At 46.4% G+C, this 24,294-nt stretch overlaps 1 protein-coding gene across 1 annotated transcript in view; it reads right to left on the bottom strand.

The window, feature by feature from the left end:
- LOC124046924 (cysteine-rich motor neuron 1 protein-like) overlaps positions 1-24,294 on the bottom strand; it is a 59,821-nt gene that overhangs the window by 6,336 nt on the left and 29,191 nt on the right. The window contains exons 5-11 of the mRNA XM_046367689.1: positions 22,607-22,786; positions 17,147-17,350; positions 10,670-10,798; positions 10,216-10,369; positions 7,155-7,276; positions 3,162-3,380; positions 2,367-2,582 (exon numbers count right to left, since the gene is read on the bottom strand). Of these exons, the coding sequence (XP_046223645.1) occupies positions 2,367-2,582; positions 3,162-3,380; positions 7,155-7,276; positions 10,216-10,369; positions 10,670-10,798; positions 17,147-17,350; positions 22,607-22,786 (1,224 nt within the window). The remainder of the gene's footprint in view (positions 1-2,366; positions 2,583-3,161; positions 3,381-7,154; positions 7,277-10,215; positions 10,370-10,669; positions 10,799-17,146; positions 17,351-22,606; positions 22,787-24,294) is intronic.

Genomic DNA, 24,294 nt, shown 5'->3' with positions numbered 1-24,294 from the left:
CTCCCAGGCTAACACCGGCAGTATAACATCTCCCAGGCTAACACCGGCAGTATAACATCTCCCAGGCTAACACCGGCAGTATAACATCTCCCAGGATAACACCGGCAGTATAACATCTCCCAGGCTAACACCGACAGTATAACATCTCCCAGGCTAACACCGGCAGTATAACATCTCCCAGGCTAACACCGGCAGTATAACATCTCCCAGGCTAACACCGACAGTATAACATCTCCCAGGCTAACACCGACAGTATAACATCTCCCAGGATAACACCGGCAGTATAACATCTCCCAGGCTAACACCGACAGTATAACATCTCTGGCAGTATACATGTCCCAGGCTAACACCGGCAGTATAACATCTCCCAGGCTAACACCGGCAGTATACATCTCCCAGGCTAACACCGGCAGTATAACATCTCCCAGGCTAACACCGACAGTATAACATCTCCCAGGCTAACACCGGCAGTATAACATCTCCCAGGATAACACCGGCAGTATAACATCTCCCAGGCTAACACCGGCAGTATACATCTCCCAGGCTAACACCGGCAGTATAACATCTCCCAGGCTAACACCGACAGTATAACATCTTCCAGGCTAACACCGGCAGTATAACATCTCCCAGGCTAACACCGGCAGTATACATCTCCCAGGCTAACACCGGCAGTATAACATCTCCCAGGCTAACACCGGCAGTATAACATCTCCCAGGCTAACACCGGCAGTATAACATGTCCCAGGCTAACACCAGCAGTATAACATCTCCCAGGCTAACACCGGCAGTATAACATCTCCCAGGCTAACACCGGCAGTATAACATCTCCCAGGATAACACCAGCAGTATAACATCTCCCAGGCTAACACCGGCAGTATACATCTCCCAGGCTAACACCGGCAGTATAACATCTCCCAGGCTAACACCGACAGTATAACATCTCCCATGCTAACACCGGCAGTATAACATCTCCCAGGCTAACACCGGCAGTATAACATCTCCCAGGATAACACCGACAGTATAACATCTCCCAGGCTAACACCGGCAGTATAACATCTCCCAGGCTAACACCAGCAGTATAACATCTCCCAGGCTAACACCGGCAGTATAACATCTCCCAGGATAACACCGACAGTATAACATCTCCCAGGCTAACACCGGCAGTATAACATCTCCCAGGCTAACACCAGCAGTATAACATCTCCCAGGCTAACACCGGCAGTATAACATCTCCCAGGATAACACCGACAGTATAACATCTCCCAGGCTAACACCGGAAGTATAACATCTCCCAGGCTAACACCGGCAGTATAACATGTTAATCCAGAGCGGTTATTGGACCTGTAGGTCTGTGTTTGAGATAAGATTATTTTAACTGTATGGTAAAAACTAGCAGGAGGCTAGCTAATGACTAGGGAACACATGGCTGCTGTTCTCTCTGTCAGTTAAATCTCTGGCTTATCTCTGTGTCTCATTGCCCCCGGGCCCATAGATCAATGGCCTTCCTGTGACCAAAGACTTAGTTAGATTGTACACATATTGGCAGTACTGTACATCATGGGGCATGTCATTGAAATGTGCATTATTCCCACATTCCTAAGAGCCAGGCTCATGCATAAGGGAAAACTGCTTTTCTGGGGGAGATGTGGTGATAACGCAGCTAGCCGAGCATTCCCCAGGAGGCTCTGTGGGTTTCAGGAGCAGTCATGCATTTTTTATTTGTGGGGCTCATGCTTTTGGGGCTGAGGGAGGAGTGAGGGGTGGGAGGAGGTGTTGGGGCGGGGGGAGGAGCGAGGGGTGAGGGTACTGAAATATTGCAGATGGTCACCAACTCTGTTCTTCTCAACAGGGTACGTGACCTGACCAGGAGAAACTATTTATATAGGCTATAACTAGGGCCCAGAGTTTTTCCTAGTCATATCACATTGCCAGGAAAAACTCCTGGCCCTACAAATGACCAGTGGAAACGGACAGGGTTGTCCACATGTGTTCCTGTCTGGAGGACATATACCAATGTAAACCCAGCCAGTTTGGTCTGGTTTCTTTATAAGCCTGACATTAAACTGTCCGACAGCGTTTAACATGCACCCAGGAAAGACAAGGCAAGGCTCCACAATCCACAACCACATGTTGCGGATAATGGCTCGAGCTTAGATTTATCCCACTCTGACTGACCACAAACTGACATTTCTTTCTGGAATTATTCCTGGATGTACTGTAAGGGCTTTTGATATTATCTGAAATTGCTCTTGTCAAGGCTAATATGAGGATGGAGTTCTACATTTACAGAGAAGAAAATGGCTTTGCATTAGATGCTTCCTATTAAAGCAGCCTATGACAGATGCAGGCGATGTAAGGTACTGTACCTGGGCAGACATGGCAACAGGTGTCCTTGTTCCTGGTTGGGGCCTGACACACAGCAGGGGGACACACTTCAGTGTCGCACAGGACGCGGCCCTTCCTGCAGGTGCAGCGTGTACAATCGTCCAGGTTCCAGGTCTCTCCCTCCACATAGAGTTCCCCCCCAGGGGCCCGGCACACCACCAGGTCCATGCCCTCCGGCTGACCACTTCCTGATTCATCTGGACAGATGATATATAGGTTAGGAAAGACAGATAACAGCAACACAACAACACACTCAAAGAGTTCAGAGTCTACAAAGAACAAGATTCCCATCTTGCTACAATTAGATGTGTGACATCAATGCTGAAAGACTAAAGCCTGGCAGTTACACAACTATGTGTGGTGGACCATAGTTTCCTCTAGTCTAGTACAACTGTACAGATAAAACATTTGACTCCCCAATAGGATTGACATTCGTAAGGAGTTAATGTCTTGTCTACTGACAAACGAGTGACTGAAAGTTGTAGACTTCTTTCACTCCTAAATATTTGAACAGTCCACTGAGTCACTCCCATATAAGTAGAGTGACTGGGAGGGGTGTGGATGAAGAGGCATGGATGTGTAACTGTGTATCAATGTGTGTTGCTCCTTACAGAAACACAAAGTGTTCATGGAGCCTGAGGCCTGGGTTGACTACTGGGGCAGTAAGTGGGCTCTTAGGAGAGTGAGATCCTAGGGGACTGTGACCTGCCAGACCTGTGTGTGTGTGTCTTTGTATGTGTGTGTTGATAGACCAGGTGGCTCCAGACAAGACATACCTTCACAAGTGGGGCAGCACTGGTCAGGCCTGACCACGGGGTTGGCGCAACTGGGCACAGGGCAGGATATGAGCACACACATCTCTCTCCCAGTGTGGCAGTAGCAGTCGCGGCAGCCGTCGTGCCAGCTCTCGCCCTTCTCATAGCGGTGCCCGTTGGAGGTCAGGCAGTGGCTGGGCATAGGGGTGGGGGCAGTGGTGCTTGGCAGGTGGCCACTCTCTGGAAAACAAACATGAACACAGACAAACAGACGTTAGGCAGGGAGGGAGGCTGGTGACTTGAACCTGTGAGAAACAGGCATCAGGGATGTTTCAGGGCATGTCAAATTCAAAGTGGAAATTTCATTAAGAAGAATTATTTACGGTTTATAGTAAAGGCAGCAAATGTTATTGTCTTGGCTCTGTTACAGTCCCTGGATCCTCTCAGCTCCACCTTCACCAAACACCAATATGTGACCTTCCTTTTAAAGTCCCTTTATTTCCCAATAATCCATTTACAACAGCACCACAAATAAATTAAGTTTAATCATTTCCCTGAGATTTTTGGTACCGGACCCAAAACTGAGGTCCTGTGTTTCTTTTGAGGGATAGGTTTAGTTTATAAAACCCCACAAATGCCAATAACTGGCCTCCAATGTGTTACAAACCCAGTGTGGCTGTTAAGTCCTGGGAGAACAGTGTTTTAGAATACAACATACTGCAGTAATTCAGTGAATCGCATCATGTTTTCACATCCAGGGCGGTGGTTTGTGCCTCTTCTCTCTTAACACACTGATATAACAGTTATATATAAATGTTATATACACACAAAAAATGGTACAGCTCCCCAAAAGTTTCCTATCCATAAATACTTGAACAGCCCACTGAGTACCTGATCCAAGAGTATCAAAATAAGGTCAACAACAGGACCGTGGAATAGACAGAGAAGTGTCTATGTGTGGGGAAATGGACCCACTTGCTAAGCAAGAAACCAAAAATATATGCCAAGCTAAAATATTTATAATATTACTGAAAAAAAGAAAATAAACATCAAATAAAACTGTCAGTGTATAAATAAGCTGTTCGCAAACTTTCTTTAACTTTTGTGGTTGGTGAATCTAATCAGACATGCACACACAGGCCTCAGAGAGTTAAATAAAAACAAGAGTCAAAACATCCATTCATAACAGACCAGCTAAAGGTCCCAGCAAATCACATCTGCTACATAATGGGAGAAAGTCAACACTTCAGAGAGACTCGTATCTCTCTAATTCACAGTATATCGTCTACTCCTCACCCTGAATCCGTTTAACAGGACACAGACACGATCACTCTCACAATCACACACACAAGGTCACACACACACAAATACACATGTACTGTATTTATTTATCTGTATATGTTATGTATGCTATGTATGTATGTACAGTTGAAGTTGGAAGTTTACATACACCTTAGCCAAATACATTTAAACTCAGTTTTTCACAATTCCTGACATTCAATCCTAGTAAAAATTCCCAGTCTTAGGTCAGTTAGAATCACCACTTTATTTTAAGAATGTGAAATGTCAGAATAATAGTAGCGAGAATGATTTATTTCAGCTTTTATTTCTTTCATCTCATTCCCAGTGGGGCAGAAGTTTACATGCACTCAATTAGTATTTGGTAGCATTGCCTTTAAATTGTTTAACTTGGGTCAAATGTTTCGGGTAGCCTTCCACAAGCTTCCCACAACAAGTTAGGTGAATTTTGGCCCATTCCTCCTGACAGAGCTGGTGTAACTGAGTCAGGTTTGTAAGGCCTCCTTGCTCGCACACGCTTTTTCAGTTCTGCCAACACATTTTCTATAGGATTGAGGTCAGGGCTTTGTGAAGGCCACTCCAGTACCTTGACTTTGTTGTCCAGAAGCCATTTTGACACAACTTTGGAAGTATGCTTGGGGTCATTGTCCATTTGGAAGACCCATTCGCGACCAAGCTTTAACTTCCTGACTGATGTCTTGAGATGTTGCTTCAATATATCCACATAATTTTCCTCCCTCATGATGCCATCTATTTTGTGAAGTGCATCAGTCCCTCCTGCAGCAAAGCACCCCCACGACATGATGATGCCACCTCCGTGCTTCACGGTTGGGATGGTGTTCTTTGGCTTGCAAGCCGCCCCATTTTTCCTCCAAACTTAAAGATGGTCATTATGGCCAAACAGTTCTATTTTTGTTTCTTTAGACCAGAGGACATTTCTCCAAAAAGTACGATCTTTGTCCCAATGTGCAGTTGCACACCGTAGTCTGTCTTTTCTTTTTTATGGTGGTTTTGGAGCGGTAGCATCTTCCTTGCTGAGCGGCCTTTCAGGTTATGTCGATATAGGACTCGTTTTACTGTGGATATAGATACTTTTGTACCTGTTTCCTCCAACATCTTCACAAGTGTCTTTTGCTGTTGTTCTGGGATTGATTTGCACTTTTTGCAAAACAAAGTACGTTCATCTCTAAGAGACAGAACGCGTCTCCATCCTGAGCGGTATGACGGCTGCGTGGTCCCATGGTGTTTATACTTGTGTATTAATATATAATAATATATGCCATTTAGCAGACGCTTTTATCCAAAGCGACTTACAGTCATGTGTGCATACATTCTATGTATGGGTGGTCCCGGGGATCGAACCCACTACCCTGGCGTTACAAGCGCCATGCTCTACCAACTGAGCTACAGAAGGACCATATTGTTTGTACAGATGAACGTGGTAACTTCAGGTATTTGGAAATTGCTCCCAAGGATGAACCAGACTCGTGGAGGTCTACATTAGGTTTTTTCTGAGGTCTTGGCTGATTTTTATTTATTTCCCATTATGCCAAGCAAAGAGGCACTGAGTTTGAAGCCAGGCTCTGTCGCAACCGGCTGCGACCGGGAGGTCCGTTGGGCGACGCACAATTGGTCCAGCGTCGTCCGGGTTAGGGAGGGCTTGGCCGGTAGGGATATCCTTGACTCATCGCGCACCAGCGACTCCTGTGGCGGGCCGGGCGCAGTGCAAGGTTGACAGGTGCACGGTGTTTCCTCAGACACATTGGTGCGGCTGGCTTCCGGGTTGGATGCGAGCTGTGTTAAGAAGCAGTGCAGCTTGGTTGGGTTGTGTATCGGAGGACGCATGACTTTCAACCTTCGTCTCTCCCGAGCCCGTACGGGAGTTGTAGCGATGAGACAAGATAGTAGCAACTAAAACAATTGGACACCACGAAATTGGGGAGAAAACGGGGTAAAAAATAAAAAATCAACTTAGTGTATGTAAACTTCTGACCCACTGGAATTTGAATACAGTGAATTATAAGTGAAATGATCTGTCCGTTAACAATCGTTGGAAAAATTAAGTAGATGTCCTAACCGACTTGCCAAAACTATAGTTTGTTAACAAGAAATTTGTGGAGTGGTTGAAAAAAGGGGTTTTATTGACTCCAACCTAAGTGCATGTAAACTTCCGACTTCAACTGTATGTATGTGTATATATACTGTGTGTATGTATGTATATTATTGTACTGCTCTAGGGATGTCATTTACTATCATGTATTGATCTTTACCTTTTTTCAGATCATTTAATTACCATAGTGAATTATTGTAATATTTGTTTGTGTCAATTAATCCCATAAGGGATGGTTTGCCAATTGACGATTTTACCCGAAATAAAATGTAATTCACTCACTCACTCACTCACACTCACACACGCACACTTACACACGCTCACTCACACACACACGCACACACGCACACACGCACACACGCACACACACACACACACACACACACACACACACACACACACACACACACACACACACACACACACACACACACACACACACACACACACACACACACACACACACACACACACACACACACACACACACACACACACACACACTACTTTTGTTGTTATGGACGTGTAGTCGTGTGACCGGCTGACCCAGAGGGATGAATATTGATGCGGACCAGATGAGACAGACAGACAGATGAGCACCATACCTTTGCACATGCAGATGGAGCAGCCCTTCCTGTTCTGCCGGTAGCCATCGCTGCAGTGCTTGTCACAAGTGAAGGGGGGACACTTGACACAGCGACACATCTCACAGCCGTGCTTATTCCTCCTGTGGGATAGATAGAACACACAGATGTCTTTATCAGATATGTAATGTGAGAGGGCAAGATAAGAAGGCTGTCTTTAAAGCTCAAATGGTGCATGTTTCAGTGAAAGCTCTGAAGCCAGCGGTCGGGTGGAATGCTGCCGTGGAGCCAGATGGTCAGGCATGGTATAATAGATACATGGTTCTGTTATCCCCCTGGTATATTAGTTGCCTTTGAAGAGGCCAGATAAAAGCAGCACCCTGGAACACGTGAAAGCCCCATGGTGCACAGCGCAAACACCATACCAATGCTAGAGTCTAGGGCACTGGGTTTATAGCCAATTCGGATGCTTTCCATTAGATTCAACCTATTCAGATAGTTACTGTATTGCTACCAACGCCTTTGGCGGATATGTGAGGCCCAGAGCTGGGCCAAAGGATATTCATGCAGCCAGGTTGATTAAGGGACATAGGTACTGAGAGGCCCTGCTCTCTATTAACTATGAGCTCATCATCACGGTTGATTTGTAAACAGAGCAGGGATGTTCAATTCTGTAGAGAGCAGATACAGACCCAGACACAGGGATGAGTTAGTACCAGAGGGAAAACAAACCCTGAGGAGTTTGAGAGACGATCTACATGGGGACTGAAATGAAAGTAAACCCCCACTAAATGGCCTAAAGGTATGAGGGATACAAACAGAGAAAACAGCCTGTAATTTAGCTAGGAACAGACGCAGATCACGTGACCTAGTTGGATCCAGCTATGGATGTCATAAAACGCACACTGAGCGCACACAACATTAAGAACACCTTCCTGGCCTCCAGGAAGGCACTGCATTGCAGGCTTCACTTGGCCCATTGCGCTCTAGCGACTCCTTGTGGCCGGGCACCTGCAGGCTGACTTCGGTCGTCAGTTGAACGGTGTTTCCTCCGACACATTGGTGCAGCTGGCTTCCAGGTTTAAGCGAGCGGGTGTTAAGAAGCTCGGTATGGCGGGTCATGTTTTGGGGGACGCATGACTCTACCTTTGCCTCTCCCAAGCCCGTTGCGGAGTTGCAGCAATGAGACACGATCGTAATCACCAAAATTAGGGTGAAGGGGTAAAAAATTACAACAAAATTTGTTTTTACATGAAACCTTCCTAATATTGAGTTGCACCCCCCCTTTTGCCCTCAGAACAGCCTCAATTTGTTGGTGCATGGACTCTACAAGGAAAGTGTTCCATAGGGATTCTGGCCCATGTTGACTCCAATGCTTCCCACAGTTGTGTCAAGTTGGCTGGATGACCTTTGAGTGATAGACCATTCTTGATACACACAGGAAACTGTTGAGAGTGAAAAAACCCAGCAGGATTGCAGTTCTTAACACAAACCAGGGCACCTGGCAACTACTACCATACCCCGTTCAAAGGCACTTAAATATTTTCTTGCTCATTCACCCTCTGAATGGCAAACATACACAATACATGTCTCAATTGTCTCAAGGCTTAAAAATCCTCATTTAATCTGTCTCCTCCCCTCCATCTACACTAATTTAAGTGGATTTAAGTGACATCAATAAGGGATCATAGCTTTCACCTGGATTCACCTGGTAAGTCTGTTTCATGGAAAAGCAGGTGTTCCTAATGTTTTGTACACTCAGTGTAGATGAGCAGCAGGTTGAGAAATGATGTTGATCAGATGGACTCATCTATTACATCACTCCAGCCTCTTTCTATATGTGTCTCCCACGCTCTCTCTTTTTCTGGAACAAGTAACCCATCTTTTCAATTAAACATTGACCTTGTTAGGTGGTATTAATTATACTATTATTCTCTGTGGGCCACATAAATAAAACAGGAGATTAACCCTGTGTCCCACAGCAGCCGATCCACTAGCAGAGGGCACATCTCTGCTGAAACAGCAGTAAAGGCAGTATGGAGAGGCCAGGCTGAGCTCTGAGCTGGCTGGGTCCTCTGTGTACAAACAGAGACAGAAAGTCTGGCCACCTTGGGAGCTGGGCTTTGTTTAAAGGTGTTGTGTGGAATTTTGTGCACCATGCTTGGCTCTGGGGCTGCCGTCTCTGTGCCGGCCCGGGCAACAGGAGAATGCCGTGCACGTCCAGTCAGATCCGATGATGATTTAGACCCATTGAGGAGGGGAAACGCTTTAAGTCCTCCTTTGTGTCCTGCTCAAGGCGCTCAACTGTGCCAAATGTCAATGTAAACACACCTTTAGGGCTCTGACCCACTCTGACAGCCCACTGCTCAGTGGTCACGCTTTCCCCCCTCTACACTGTTGAGATAAGAAAACTGGACTGTTCAAAGCAAGTATAGTTTATGAGGTTTGTATTAATTGTGGTTTAGTCACATACGCCACAAATGATATAGTTGATGATATAGTCTAGAGTTCTCTGCAGAGGCCATAAATGCAGCCAATTTATACAAAGCCATCTCTGTGTCTTTTCACTGGTCCATTTTAGAAGCACCACTCTGCTAGAAAAGTGATGCATCACTTAGCTCATCGAGGATTCAGACTTCTGAAGCCAGTCCTGAACCGATGCTTATGAGTGATGAAGCCACCGCTTCCTGCTCCTCTTCCCCCTCGGGTTGCCTCTCTGCTGGCATCCTGTGCAGACATATCAGGTCCATCTTGAGCGGAGGCTCCAGAGAGCATGGTTCAGATACCAGAAGAATCTCATTGTATACAATTCATAAGGGCCGCTTTTGTGCAGATGCGTTTTTTAGCGTTGTTTTGAGACGGAAAGATGATTTATGAAATGTGTTTTTCCAGCTAAAGAGAGAGTGGATTGTATGTCAGGGCCCATGTCAATAATAAACCAGACAAATCACCATTCCTTCAGGCTTTGGTCTTTCAGTCGTGACCAGTGGGTCTGTAACAGCCTTTGAGCTGCGTGGAAAATAAGGGGTGAATAATGAGCAGTGCTTAACTTGAAGATGTGTAGACAATTCAAAGGACTTACACATATCCGTAGGGGCAGGTCTTGCTGCAGGTCAGGGGTCGGCACTTGGGCATTGGAGAGTTGCACTCACACACCTCGCAGCCAAAGTCATCCTTCTCGTATCCCACGGGGCATTGCAGCGAGCAGTATTTCCCCAGGTCAGGGCAGGAGTAATCTGAAACAGTTCACATGGAGGTCACCTTACCATCGGCTGGCTCATCCATCAATACCATGTTAGTTTTCTATAGGGCGTTTCATTAGCGAATACCAATGACAAAAAAACTGTGAATACCATGCAGCCATGGTAACAAATGAGGTGCGACAGATATTTGTTTTATGTTTCTGTATTGGAGATAATGTGCCAGGGACTTGACATTTGGAACAAGTACCAGTATGTGTGTGTTTATGTGTGTTCATGTGTGTTTGTGTGTTTATGTATCTGTGTTTAACTCTTTGCGTCTGGTGTGAGACTCACGGTTGAGGCACTGGCAGAGCAGGCAGCCGTTGTTGTCCTGCTGGAAGCCGTAGGGGCAGTCCTTCCCTGAGAAAGAGCAGTTCTCCAGACGAGGACACAGCATAGGGCTCACCGTCTCATACGAAGGCTCTGTGGGACAGAAAAGCTGCTATAACTCTCTATGACATGTCATACTATACCTGCCTCTGTGAAGCCTATAACACTCACAGACATGTCATACTATTCTCAAATTAGGCTTTTATGAGAGTAAAGAGCAGAACACTTAGACACACAATGTTACACATCCATCGCCATGCCAACAGAAATGGTTCAGTGTTCACGTTGCTGCCATCTGAGAGAGAGCGCTGTGATTAGAGATAAACGCAGGGCCATTACAGATATAGGTGCTCTCTATCAGAGGGCTTTGATGAATGAGCACATCACATGTTGTCTAAACGACCTGAAGGAGTGCAGGAGCACGGCTTGGCTCTAGCCCAAACAGAGAAGCCCCTGTGTGGGAGTCTGGTGAGTCAGAGGCTGGCACTGGACAGACCCAGAGGGCCACATCATCACTGGAGCCCACCAGGGATGAGGTGTAATGCTGGCCTGAGTCACACATGTACAAGCCACAACCAGGGGAAGCTAGGTGGGGGTCTAGTTGGGGGGTCCTCCATTATCTTGCTACATTCAGAGGGAGGAGCACCAAACGAGCTGTAGCTAATTACGCAAAAACAAAAAACAGTGATCCACTCCAATTAAGCTTGATCCGGCAATGCAGTCGGGAGGCTCCGTACGGTAGGTGTGACGTGATTGCGGAGCCTCAGGAGACTTGTGGAGGCCAAATCAAGCTCTCTACCGCATCGCCGTGAGCCTCCCAAATTTTGTAACAATGCAGAGAGCTCCCTACAGCTCCGCACTGACATGATCGGTTGAAGGTAGGTTGGGGCGGTACGTCCTGTATAAACACAAACTCAGTTCCTTGACAACTTCCTTCACAACAGCTACGCTCTGCTCCGTGAAGCGCAGGAAATATGAATGCCCTGACTTCTGCAGAGGCCGCATCGCAGTAAATGCTGTGTGGCCAATACAAACACCGGAATGACCATAAATCGGATTTAACCCTTCAGTCTAAGCCGCGCCTCATGCAGGTGGGTCTCATATTGCAGGCTGGGCCAATAAAAAATCACAAAGGAGCCTGCAGCTGAAGAATGCTCTGTGGCCTCCTCTTTAATGAGCGGCCAACGTGGCCTCCACATAGCTTCAGGGGGAGAGACTATCCTACAGTCCAGTTCCACCAGTCAGGTTCCGAGCTCAAACTGACTGCATTGTCAAACACAAATGTTTTTGTAGTTTGGTCCAGCGCAGTAGGAACCATTCCATTTACCGATGAAGACGTTAATTGCCAGATGTACATTGACATGTTATACATCAGATGTAGGGGGTGGCCATTAATGGGGGTGAATTCCTGAAAATCAGCTGGCGAGTTGCAAGTTGTTTATGATATCAGTTTTGACAGATACACTATGTTGGCTATATCAAGAGCTCAATGGAATGCCAGATGCAATTGGTGGTGGTGCCCCTGACCCTTACACAATACATCAAAAACATTTCAATTAGACATTGTAATTATATTCAAAACTGTGAGTTCATGTTTCCTGCCCTATTAGGCTAGTTGAACTGAAAATTCAATCTTCCATCAAAACGTGTGGTATGTCCAAGCAATATAAGGCTACTTCAGAAGAAGTGCGATGTGAGATATTTCCTTGTGAGGGAATTGACTGCTTATGTGTTGGCTATGTGTAGAACATATGTCCTGTTCCTTGCTCGTTTCAGACTTAAATCTCCAACTACTTCATTTACATTTACATTTAAGTCATTTAGCAGACGCTCTTATCCAGAGCGACTTACAAATTGGTGCATTCACCTTATGACATCCAGTGGAACAGCCACTTTACAATAGTGCATCTAAATATTTTAAGGGGGGAGGGGGTGAGAAGGATTACTTTATCCTATCCTAAGTATTCCTTAAAGAGGTGGGGTTTCAGGTGTCTCCGGAAGGTGGTGATTGACTCCGCTGTCCTGGCGTCGTGAGGAAGTTTGTTCCACCATTGGGGAGCCAGAGCAGCGAACAGTTTTGACTGGGCTGAGCGGGAACTGTACTTCCTCAGTGGTAGGGAGACGAGCAGGCCAGAGGTGGATGAACGCAGTGCCCTTATTTGGGTGTAGGGCCTGATCAGAGCCTGGAGGTACTGAGGTGCCGTTCCCCTCACAGCTCCGTAGGCAAGCACCATGGTCTTGTAGCGGATGCGAGCTTCAACTGGAAGCCAGTGGAGAGAGCGGAGGAGCGGGGTGACGTGAGAGAACTTGGGAAGGTTGAACACTAGACGGGCTGCGGCGTTCTGGATGAGTTGTAGGGGTTTAATGGCACAGGCAGGGAGCCCAGCCAACAGCGAGTTGCAGTAATCCAGACGGGAGATGACAAGTGCCTGGATTAGGACCTGCGCCGCTTCCTGTGTGAGGCAAGGTCGTACTCTGCGGATGTTGTAGAGCATGAACCTACAGGAACGGGCCACCGCCTTGATGTTAGTTGAGAACGACAGGGTGTTGTCCAGGATCACGCCAAGGTTCTTAGCACTCTGGGAGGAGGACACAATGGAGTTGTCAACCGTGATGGCGAGATCATGGAACGGGCAGTCCTTCCCCGGGAGGAAGAGCAGCTCCGTCTTGCCGAGTTCAGCTTGAGATGGTGATCCGTCATCCACACTGATATGTCTGCTAGACATGCAGAGATGCGATTCGCCACCTGGTCATCAGAAGGGGAAAGGAGAAGATTAATTGTGTGTCGTCTGCATAGCAATGATAGGAGAGACCATGTGAGGTTATGACAGAGCCAAGTGACTTGGTGTATAGCGAGAATAGGAGAGGGCCTAGAACAGAGCCCTGGGGGACACCAGTGGTGAGAGCGCGTGGTGAGGAGACAGATTCTCGCCACGCCACCTGGTAGGAGCGACCTGTCAGGTAGGACGCAATCCAAGCGTGGGCCGCGCCAGAGATGCCCAACTCGGAGAGGGTGGAGAGGAGGATCTGATGGTTCACAGTATCGAAGGCAGCCGATAGGTCTAGAAGGATGAGAGCAGAGGAGAGAGAGTTAGCTTTAGCGGTGCGGAGCGCCTCTGTGATACAGAGAAGAGCAGTCTCAGTTGAATGACTAGTCTTGAAACCTGACTGATTTGGATCAAGAAGGTCATTCTGAGAGAGATAGCGGGAGAGCTGACCAAGGACGGCACGTTCAAGAGTTTTGGAGAGAAAAGAAAGAAGGGATACTGGTCTGTAGTTGTTAACATCGGAGGGATCGAGTGTAGGTTTTTTCAGAAGGGGTGCAACTCTCGCTCTCTTGAAGACGGAAGGGACGTAGCCAGCGGTCAGGGATAAGTTGATGAGCGAGGTGAGGTAAGGGAGAAGGTCTCCGGAAATGGTCTGGAGAAGAGAGGAGGGGATAGGGTCGAGCGGGCAGGTTGTTGGGCGGCCGGCCGTCACAAGACGCGAGATTTCATCTGGAGAGAGAGGGGAGAAAGAGGTCAGAGCACAGGGTAGGGCAGTGTGAGCAGAACCAGCAGTGTCGTTTGACTTAGCAAACGAGGATCGGATGTCGTCGACCTTCTTTTCAAAATGGTTGACGAAGTCATCTGCAGAGAGGGAGGAGGGGGGTAGGGGGAGGAGGATTCAGGAGAGAGGAGAAGGTGGCAAAGAGCTTCCTAGGGTTAGAGGCAGATGCTTGAAATTTAGAGTGGTAGAAAGTGGTTTTAGCAGCAGAGACAGAGGAGGAAAATGTAGAGAGGAGGGAGCGAAAGGATGCCAGGTCCGCAGGGAGGCGAGTTTTCCTCCATTTCCGCTCGGCTGCCCGGAGCCCTGTTCTGTGAGCTCGCAATGAGTCGTCAAGCCACGGAGCGGGAGGGGAGGACCGAGCCGGCCTGGAAGATAGGGGACATAGAGAGTCAAAGGATGCAGAAAGGGAGGAGAGGAGCGTTGAGGAGGCAGAATCAGGAGATAGGTTGGAGAAGGTTTGAGCAGAGGGAAGAGATGATAGGATGGAAGAGGAGAGAGAGTAGCGGGGGAGAGAGCGAAGGTTGGGACGGCGCGATACCATCCGAGTAGGGGCAGTGTGGGAAGTGTTGGATGAGAGCGAGAGGGAAAAGGATACAAGGTAGTGGTCGGAGACTTGGAGGGAGTTGCAATGAGGTTAGTGGAAGAACAGCATCTAGTAAAGATGAGGTCGAGCGTATTGCCTGCCTTGTGAGTAGGAGGGAAGGTGAGAGGGTGAGGTCAAAAGAGGAGAGGAGTGGAAAGAAGGAGGCAGAGAGGAATGAGTCAAAGGTAGATGTGGGGAGGTTAAAGTCGCCCAGAACTGTGAGAGGTGAGCCGTCCTCAGGAAAGGAGCTTATCAATGCATCAAGCTCATTGATGAACTCTCCGAGGGGACCTGGAGGGCGATAAATGATAAGGATGTTAAGCTTGAAAGGGCTGGTAACTGTGACAGCATGAAATTCAAAGGAGGCGATAGACAGATGGGTAAGGGGAGAAAGAGAGAATGACCACTTGGGAGAGATAAGGATCCCGATGCCACCACCCCGCTGACCAGAAGCTCTCGGGTGTGCGAGAACACGTGGGCGGACGAAGAGAGAGCAGTAGGAGTAGCAGTGTTATCTGTGGTGATCCATGTTTCTGTCAGTGCCAAGAAGTCGAGGGACTGGAGGGAGGCATAGGCTGAGATGAACTCTGCCTTGTTGGCCGCAGATCGGCAGTTCCAGAGGCTACCGGAGACCTGGAACTCCACGTGGGTCGTGCGCGCTGGGACCACCAGATTAGGGTGGCAGCGGCCACGCGGTGTGGAGCGTTTGTATGGTCTGTGCAGAGAGGAGAGAACAGGGATAGACAGACACATAGTTGACAGGCTACAGAAGAGGCTACGCTAATGCAAGGAGATTGGAATGACAAGTGGACTACACGTCTCGAATGTTCAGAAAGTTAAGCTTACGTAGCAAGAATCTTATTGACTAAAATGATTCAAATGATACAGTACTGCTGAAGTAGGCTAGCTGGCAGTGGCTGCGTTGTTGACTTTGTAGGCTAGCTGGCAGTGGCTGCGTTGTTGACACTACACTAATCAAGTCGTTTCGTTGAGTGTAATAGTTTCTACAGTGCTGCTATTCGGGGCTAGCTGGCTAGCTAGCAGTGTTGATTACGTTACGTTGCGTTAAAAGAACGACAATAGCTGGCTAGCTAACCTAGAAAATCGCTCAGACTACACAATTATCTTTGATACACAGACGGCTATGTAGCTAGCTATGTAGCTAGCTACGATCAAACAAATCAAACCGTTGTGCTGTAAAGAAATGAAATGAAAAATGTGATACTACCTGTGGAGCGAAGCGGAATGCGACCGGGTTGTTGAGTGCGGAAGTTCTATTCAGTAGACGTTGGCTAGCTGTTGGCTAGCTAGCAGAGTCTCCTACGTTAAGGACGACAAATAGCTGGCTAGCTAACCTCGGTAAATTAAGATAATCACTCTAAGACTACACGCTCTAAACTACACAATTATCTTGGATACGAAGACAGCAAAGACAACTATGTAGCTAGCTAACACTACACTAATCAAGTCGTTCAGTTGAGTGTAATAGTTTCTACAGTGCTGCTATTCGGTAGACGGTGGACGTTTGCTAGCTGGCTAGCTGCTGGCAGATAGCAGTGTAGACTACGTTAGGACGACGAAATACGAAGTTGCAATAGAAGTGCTGACTGTTTCACTTTGTTGTCCTCTTTCTTTTCCTTTTTCTTCTGTCCTTCTTTTGTCCTTATTTTATCTTCCTTTCTTCTGTTAACTAGATATTTTTTGTTGTTATTCTTTGTAAGCTAGCTAGCTTCTTACAGGAGAGTTCCTAGCAACTGCTTAGCAACAAGTAAACAATTCTGCTAGCAATTCAACTAGCTAAGATAACTGTACAATTTTATGAAAAATAGTTAATTTTTCAAAAGCCCGTCTTTTTTGGTTTGTTCCTGGTTTTCTCTTCTATTGAGTCTTGCAGTTTTCTCTTGATTTTTTCGATGTACTTCACTCTAAAAAAACATTTAAATCTCAATATATACAGGAGCTCATTTTTCAGCAGCTGCTCAATTTAGAACTCCGGAACACTCTACTTCAACACTAGCCAATCAGTTTTCTCAGTTATAAGCCAGCTGTAGTCCCTGCTACAGGCTGTATGTTTTTTTAATTTTACCTTTATTTTACTAGGCAAGTCAGTTAAGAACAAATTCTTATTTTCAATGACGGTCTAGGAGCAGTGGGTTAACTGCCTGTTCAGGGGGGAGAACCTTGTCAGCTCGGGGATTTGAACTTGCAACCTTCCGGTTACTAGTCCAACGGTCTAACCACTAGGCTACCCTGCCGCCCCAAGAACAGCATGTGCATACAGATAATTGTGTGTGTGTCTCCATACGAACCCTCGCAGAAGGGGCAGCATTCTCCAGGGATCTTGACTGGGTTCTGACAGCTCTGTTTGCAGGCCATGGCGGTACAGTGAGGGTCTCCATCCACACACTGACAGAAGGTGCAGTCATCCTCCTTCCACTGCTCCTCGTGGCCACGCAGCTTGTTGTTCACCCAACAACTGGCCTCTGTGCTGTCCATAGACAGGAGCTCCACATCTGGACACACGGTGAGGGAGATAGACAGAGGCTGGGATCAGAAGGAGAGAAGCGTGGGAACTATACTGTGCTGTTTGGTATGCCATCCTTACTTGTAAATGCTGTGTGGTACATATGCCTTATGACACACACTCTACTTCCTAACAGATTCAATCAGATCATCATCATAGTCATCATCAACGCCGTTGTCATCATCAACTACGAATGTGGGAACACGTCATAGCCACGTAATTGAGTTAACAAAGGATATGGTGGAATCAGAGGTGAGGGAAGCAGGATATTCCTGGTGGGACCAGGAGAAACTGGCCAACCACCAAGACCGGTGGATGAACCCTCAAGAGCTCCTCAAGGAGTTAGAGAGTGGATGTAAAGCAAATGTACTGGGATCTAATGTATGTAAGTAGTGCTGGATGGACGAGCATGTCATCTCGGAGAAAGATTAGTTAATTAAAAACACAGCGAGACATACATATCTAATTTCCTGTCTCTGCAGTGTCTAGTCTTTCCCCATAAGAGGAGTTAACCTCAGCCATGTGCATGTCACACAGACACAGTTTCATCCGTGCCCCCAAAGGCCAAAGAACAGTTCAGGGTTCAGTGCCATAAATTTCACTCCAAAGCAAAAAAATCCCATTTAAGAGCATTAGAGTGCCTTCAGAATGTATTCACACCTCTTGACTTGTTCCACATTCTGTTGTGTTACAGCCTCAATTTGAAATGGATTAAATTTAGATTTTTTTTGGTCACCGGTCTACACACAATACCCCATAATGTCAAAGTGAAATTATGTTTTCAGAGAAAATAAATCTAATTAATTACAAATGAAAAGCTGAAATGTCTTGAGTCAATAAGTATTCAACCCTGTTGTTATGGCAAGTCTAAATATGTTCAGGAGTAAAAATGTGCTTAACAAGTCACATAATAAGTAGCATGGACTCACTCTGTGTGCAATAATAGCGTTGAACATGATTTTTGAATGACCACCTCATCTCTATACCCCTACTCATGTAATTATCTGTAAGGTCCCTCATTCGAGCAGTGAATTTCAAACAGAGATTCAATCACAAAGACCAGGGAGGTTTTCCAATACCTCGCGAAGAAGGGAACCTATTGGTAAAAAATAAGACCTTGAATATCCCTTTGAGCATGGTGAAGTTATTAATTACACTTTGGATGGTGTAGAAATACACCCAGTCACTACAAAGATACAGGCACCCTTCCTAACTTAGTTGCTGGAGAGGAAGGAAACCGCTCAGGGATTTCACCATGAGGCCAATGGTGACTTTAAAACAGTTACAGAGTTTAATGGTTGTGATCGCAGAAAACTGAGGATGGAACAACAACATTATAGTTACTCCACAATACTAACCTCATTGACAGAGTGAAAAGAAGGAAGCCTGTACAGAATAAATATATTCCAAAACACGCATCCTGTTTGCAACAAGGCACAAATTGAGGTAGTTCTGTCCTTGAGCTGTTCTTGTCTATTAGTGTTCTGTATTATGTCATGATTCATGTTGTGTGACTCCAGGAAGAGTGGGGTTACTAATAAAATACCAATACCAAGATAATACTGCAATGTGGCAAAGCAATTAACTTTTGGTACTGAATACAAAGTGTTATGTTTGAGGCAAATCCAATACAACACATTACTGAATAGCACTCTCCATATTTGCAAGCATAGCGTCGGCTGCATCATGTTATGGGTATGCCTGCAATCGTTAAGGACTGGGGAGTTTTTCAGGATAAAAAAATAAATGGAATGGAGCTAAGCACAGACAAAATCCTAGAGGAAAACCTGGTTCAGTCTGCTTTCCACCAGACATTGGGAGATGAATTCACCTTTCAGCAGGACAATAACCAAAAACACCAGACCAAATTTACACTGGAGTTGCTTGCCAAGAAGACAGTGAATTTCCCTGAGCGGCCGAGTTACAGTACCAGTCAAAAGTTTGGACACACCTAGTCATTCAAGGGTTTTTCTTTATTTTTTAAACTATTTTCTACATTGTAGAATAATAGTGAAGACATCAGAACTGTGACATAACACATGGAATCATGTAGTAACCAAAAAAGTGTAAAACAAATCAAGATATATAAAGTTGTAGATTCTTCAAAGTAGTCACCCTTTGCCTTGATGACAGCTTTGCAAACTCTTGGCATGCTATCAATCAGCTTCACCTGGAATGCTTTTCCAACAGTCTTGAAGGAATTCCCACATATTCTGAGTACTTGTTGGCTTCTTTTCCTTCACTCTGCGGTCCAACTCATCCCAAAGCATCTCAATTGGGTTGATGTCAGGTGATTGTGGAGGCCAGGTCATCTGATGAAGCATTCCATCACTCTCCTTCTTGGTCAACTTGCCCCTACACAGCCTGAAGGTGTGTTGGGTCATTGTCCTGTTGAAAAACAAATGATAGCCCCACGAACCGCAAACCAGATAGGATGGAGTATCGCTGCAGAATGCTGTGGTAGCTGGTTAAGTGTGTCTTGATTTCTAAATAAATCACTGACGGTGTCACCAGCAAAGCACCCCCACACCATCCCACCTCCTCCTCCATGCTTCACGGTGGGAACCACACATGCTGAGATCATCCATTCACCTACTCTGCGTCTCACAAAGACACAGCGGTTGAAACCAAAAATCTCAAATTTGGACTCTTCTCAAATTTGGACCAAAGGACAGATTTCCACCGGCCGAATGTCCATTGCTCGTGTTTCTTGTCCCAAGCAAGTCTCTTCTTCTTATTGGTGTCCTTTAGTAGTGGTTTCTTTGCAGCAATTTCAACCATGAAGGCCTGATTCACACAGCCTCCTCTGAACAGTTGATGTTGAGATTACTTGAACTCTGAATAATTTATTTGGGCTGCAATTTGAGGTGCAGTTAACTCCAATGAACTTATCCCCTGCAGCATGTAACTCTGGGTCTTCCTTTCCTATGGCGGTCCTCATGAGAGACAGTTTCATCATAGAGCTTGATGGTTTTTGCAACTGCACTTGAAGACATTTTCAAAGTTCATGAAATTTTCTGCATTGACTGACCTTCATGCCTTAAAGTAATGATGGACTTTCATTTCTCTTTGCTTATTTGAGCTGTTCTTTCCATACTGGACTTGGTCTTTTACCAAATAGGGCTATCTTCTGTATACCCAACCCTAACTTGTCACAACACAACTGATTGGCTCAAACACATTAAGAAGGAAAGAAATTCCACAAATTATCTTTTAACAAGGTGCACCTGTTAATCGAAATGCATTCCAGGTGACTACCTCATGAAGCTGGTTGAGAGAATGCTAAGAGTGTTTAAAGCTGTCATTAAGGCAAAGGGGGGGTTACTTTGAAGAAGCTCAAATATAATATATAATTAGATTTGTTTGACACTTTTTTTGGTTACTACATGATTCCATATGTGCTATTTCATAGTTTTGATATCTTCACTGTTATTCGACAATGTAGAAAATGTGAAAAAATAAAGAAAAACCCTGGAATGAGTAGGTGTGTCCAAACTTCTGACTGGTACTATAAATCTACTTGAAAATCTATGGCAAGACCTGAAAATGGTTGTCTAGCAATGATCAACAATACAATCTGACAAAGCTTGAAGAATTTTGAAAATAATAATCGGCAAATGTTGCACAATCCAGATGTGGAAAGCTCTTAGAGACTTACCCAGAAAGACTGCCAAAAGGTGCTTCTACAAAGTATTGACTTAGGGGTGTGAATACTTATGTCAATAAGGTTTTACCCATTTGTTTGAAGTCTAGGACCACAACATAATGAATCCTGTTTGAGAGGCAACCCAGAAAACACATGGAGCTCCATTTGAGGTGATGTATGCCCTCTGCATTCTGGGAATCTATTTTGATGACCTTTTACCATAAATGATCATGATTGTTTTTATTCAAAAATGTATTGTTAAGAGAGGCAGGCCATTACCACAGCAGAGCTGTGAGGTGGAGTTGGAAGGTGGTCTGAGGGTAGTGCACTGAACCTGTGTGTGTGTATGTGTATGTGTATGTGTGTGTGTGTGTGTGTGTGTGTGTGTGTGTGTGTGTGTGTGTGTGTGTGTGTGTGTGTGTGTGTGTGTGTGTGTGTGTGTGTGTGTGTGTGTGTGTGTGTGTGTGTGTGTGTGTGTGTGTGTGTGTGTGTGTGTGTGTGTGTGTGTGTGTGTGTGTGGTGAAGGAGTGGGTCTCCCTAAAGACGGAGTCCTATTTGCCCGATTTGATTCCAGCAGAGATTTGGCTGCTGTGACTCCTCCATCTGTGTGTGATTATCCTGAATATGAAGCAGTCCTGCTTTCCTCTCAATCTATCCCTTTATTTCTCTCTCTATCCATCTCTCACATTATCAACAGCAAGCCTAAAAATACAAATTATAATGCCTTCACACACAGCCTTGAAGCCCTTTTAGGGCTGTAGATGACTTGACCTGTCTACAAATAGATTAGAACAGGTGTGCAGCTTGGGTTGCTCTTAATAATGAGGACAAACCAAATACCACCCCCAGCTTAGAACAGTAACACTGACAATGGCTTCCTCAATGACTGGAGCTTTCCATGGCCAAGCAGGGACACAAGATGAAAGCATTCCCCAAAATCTCAGGGGCTGAACATTCCAGATATACCTCCAACACTGACCTCCAATAACCTCCCTCAGTCTTCCTCCCTCTCCTGTGTCTGATCAAAAACAGTGGCAGCCAAATCTGTCCACCACCACTATGCTTCACGAGACCGTCATTTGTTGGCCATATGCGCTGCCCGAAACCCAAGCCTTTTAACAACTCCAACCGCAGGTACCAGTGTTTTTACTTGCCTCTGAGGGCATGTGTTTAAGTGTCTAGGACAGGTACAAAAGGGGTCTCCCTCCATTAAGGCAACCAGATATAATGAAGCCAAAGCACTCACTCAAAGGAGGTTTATGTTCCTGACCTCCTACCCATTGCTCATTCTTTTGACTGGTCTTTGTATGTGAAGCATGTTAATGACTGTTGAGTCCAGCTGAATGTAAACGGAAGCCATTAAGGTAAGGATATTGTACAGCGTGTTGGGAGCCCTGGGGGAGTGTATTACAGCCCTGTCTGCTCCGTACGTCTGCATGCCTCCCTACTAGCCTCCCTGCCTGCCTGGCCACACTCAAAGCAACACTAACGGCCTCCTGAACTGTGCCAGCTCACCTCCACCAATCATACAAAATCTCACATACCTATAAAACTATCTGTAATAGATACAGTTGTGTAACTTTAAAATGATGTGTGTACCTATGCATACAGGGCAGCATTCTCCCTCTGGGATGTAGAAGTTCTCACAGTCCAGTTCCGCACATTCCGCTTTGGAGCAGAAGGATATCCCTCCTCGACACTGGCAGAGCCAGCAAGGGTCCATACGGTACACCTCCCCCTCGGAAAACTCCTTCCCGTTGTGGACACACTTGGGGGAAACTGGGAAAGTGGAAGGGGAAACAGACGCTGTCAACCTGAACGACATGTGGGGCTCTTGATGGCTAACATACACTCACGGCTGATGAATGAACATACTATGCTAAACCATCCCATTTGGTATGTATTAAATAGCTTATAAACACCGGGACAGCATGAGTTTGTTGCTTCTGTAACCGTGCATTAACTCAGATGCAATAATTACAGTGTAGCTAGCTGTGGATGGAACAGAAGTGTATTTGTGTAAAGTCGTGCTGAGCTATGCACTTGAGCCGAGAGCCCTGGGGACTGGGCTCCAACAGCATTAGACAATGAAGCCAGCTCCATTGGGTGGAATTTAGCAGAGATCTGTGGAGTCTTGGCGGAGGTGGCACCGCGCAGCGCAGCGTAGCTCAGCTCAGCCCAGTGCTGGGTAAAAGAAAACAGCAGCGGGCTGGTCTGGCATGGTATGGTCTGGAGTGCTGGGCTGGCATGGTGTGGTCTGGAGTGCTGGGCTGGCATGGTATGGTCTGGAGTGCTGGGCTGGCATGGTGTGGTCTGGAGTGCTGGGCTGGCATGGTGTGGTCTGGAGTGCTGGGCTGGCATGGTGTGGTCTGGAGTGCTGGGCTGGCATGGTGTGGTCTGGAGTGTTGGGCTGGCATGGTGTGGTCTGGAGTGCTGGGCTGGCATGGTGTGGTCTGGAGTGCTGGGCTGGCATGGTGTGGTCTGGAGTGCTGGGCTGGCATGGTGTGGTCTGGAGTGCTGGGCTGGCATGGTGTGGTCTGGAGTGCTGGGCTGGCATGGTGTGGTCTGGAGTGCTGGGCTGGCATGGTGTGGTCTGGAGTGCTGGGCTGGCATGGTATGGTCTGGAGTGCTGGGCTGGCATGGTGTGGTCTGGAGTGCTGGGCTGCAGACAGCAGACAGGCCATGTAAAGCCAGCGTAAGTACCGGAAACCTCCACTGTCTGTCTCCAAGCGACGTCCCACAGAACAATGACTACTGTACGGATCATTAGAGACCCATAACAAGTCCCGAGCAGCCGCCTTGCAGACACTACCGTCCAGCCACTGCACACGATGCTCCTGGAACACCCGAGGAGTGGGTGTTTGTATTTGTGTGAGAAAGAGAGTGGTAAAGGAAGAGCACTCTCTTTATTTAGTATTTCATTCATCAAAGACAGCTTTTATCGCCATAAAGTTCTATAATTTCAGTGATTGCCATGTCATTTTATTGGATTACCAGATAAACCATTTGTCTATGACACTGTCATTGGCTATGACTATGAGTCAGTGACTCAGGGCCTTGAAAGACCACATTAACTTCTCATTAAAACCATGACCATTAAGTTACTGCAGGAGAATGGTTATGTAAGTAGACCCTGGTCATTGTTTAATATACGGCGGAGCAGAGGGACAGATACCAGCACCACACACAGGAGAAGTCTGCCTGTGGCATTCAAGGGTGCCCAGATGCTAACAAATGTAGCTAGCCCTATTAAGGTTTCCATGGGGGGAGGCAGCATCTGTATACCA

This window comes from Oncorhynchus gorbuscha, linkage group LG10, assembly GCF_021184085.1.
Source record: "Oncorhynchus gorbuscha isolate QuinsamMale2020 ecotype Even-year linkage group LG10, OgorEven_v1.0, whole genome shotgun sequence".
Taxonomy (NCBI): Eukaryota; Metazoa; Chordata; class Actinopteri; order Salmoniformes; family Salmonidae; genus Oncorhynchus; species Oncorhynchus gorbuscha.
The sequence above is the reverse complement of the archived record's forward strand: the minus strand, read 5'-3'. Positions and strand labels throughout refer to the sequence as shown.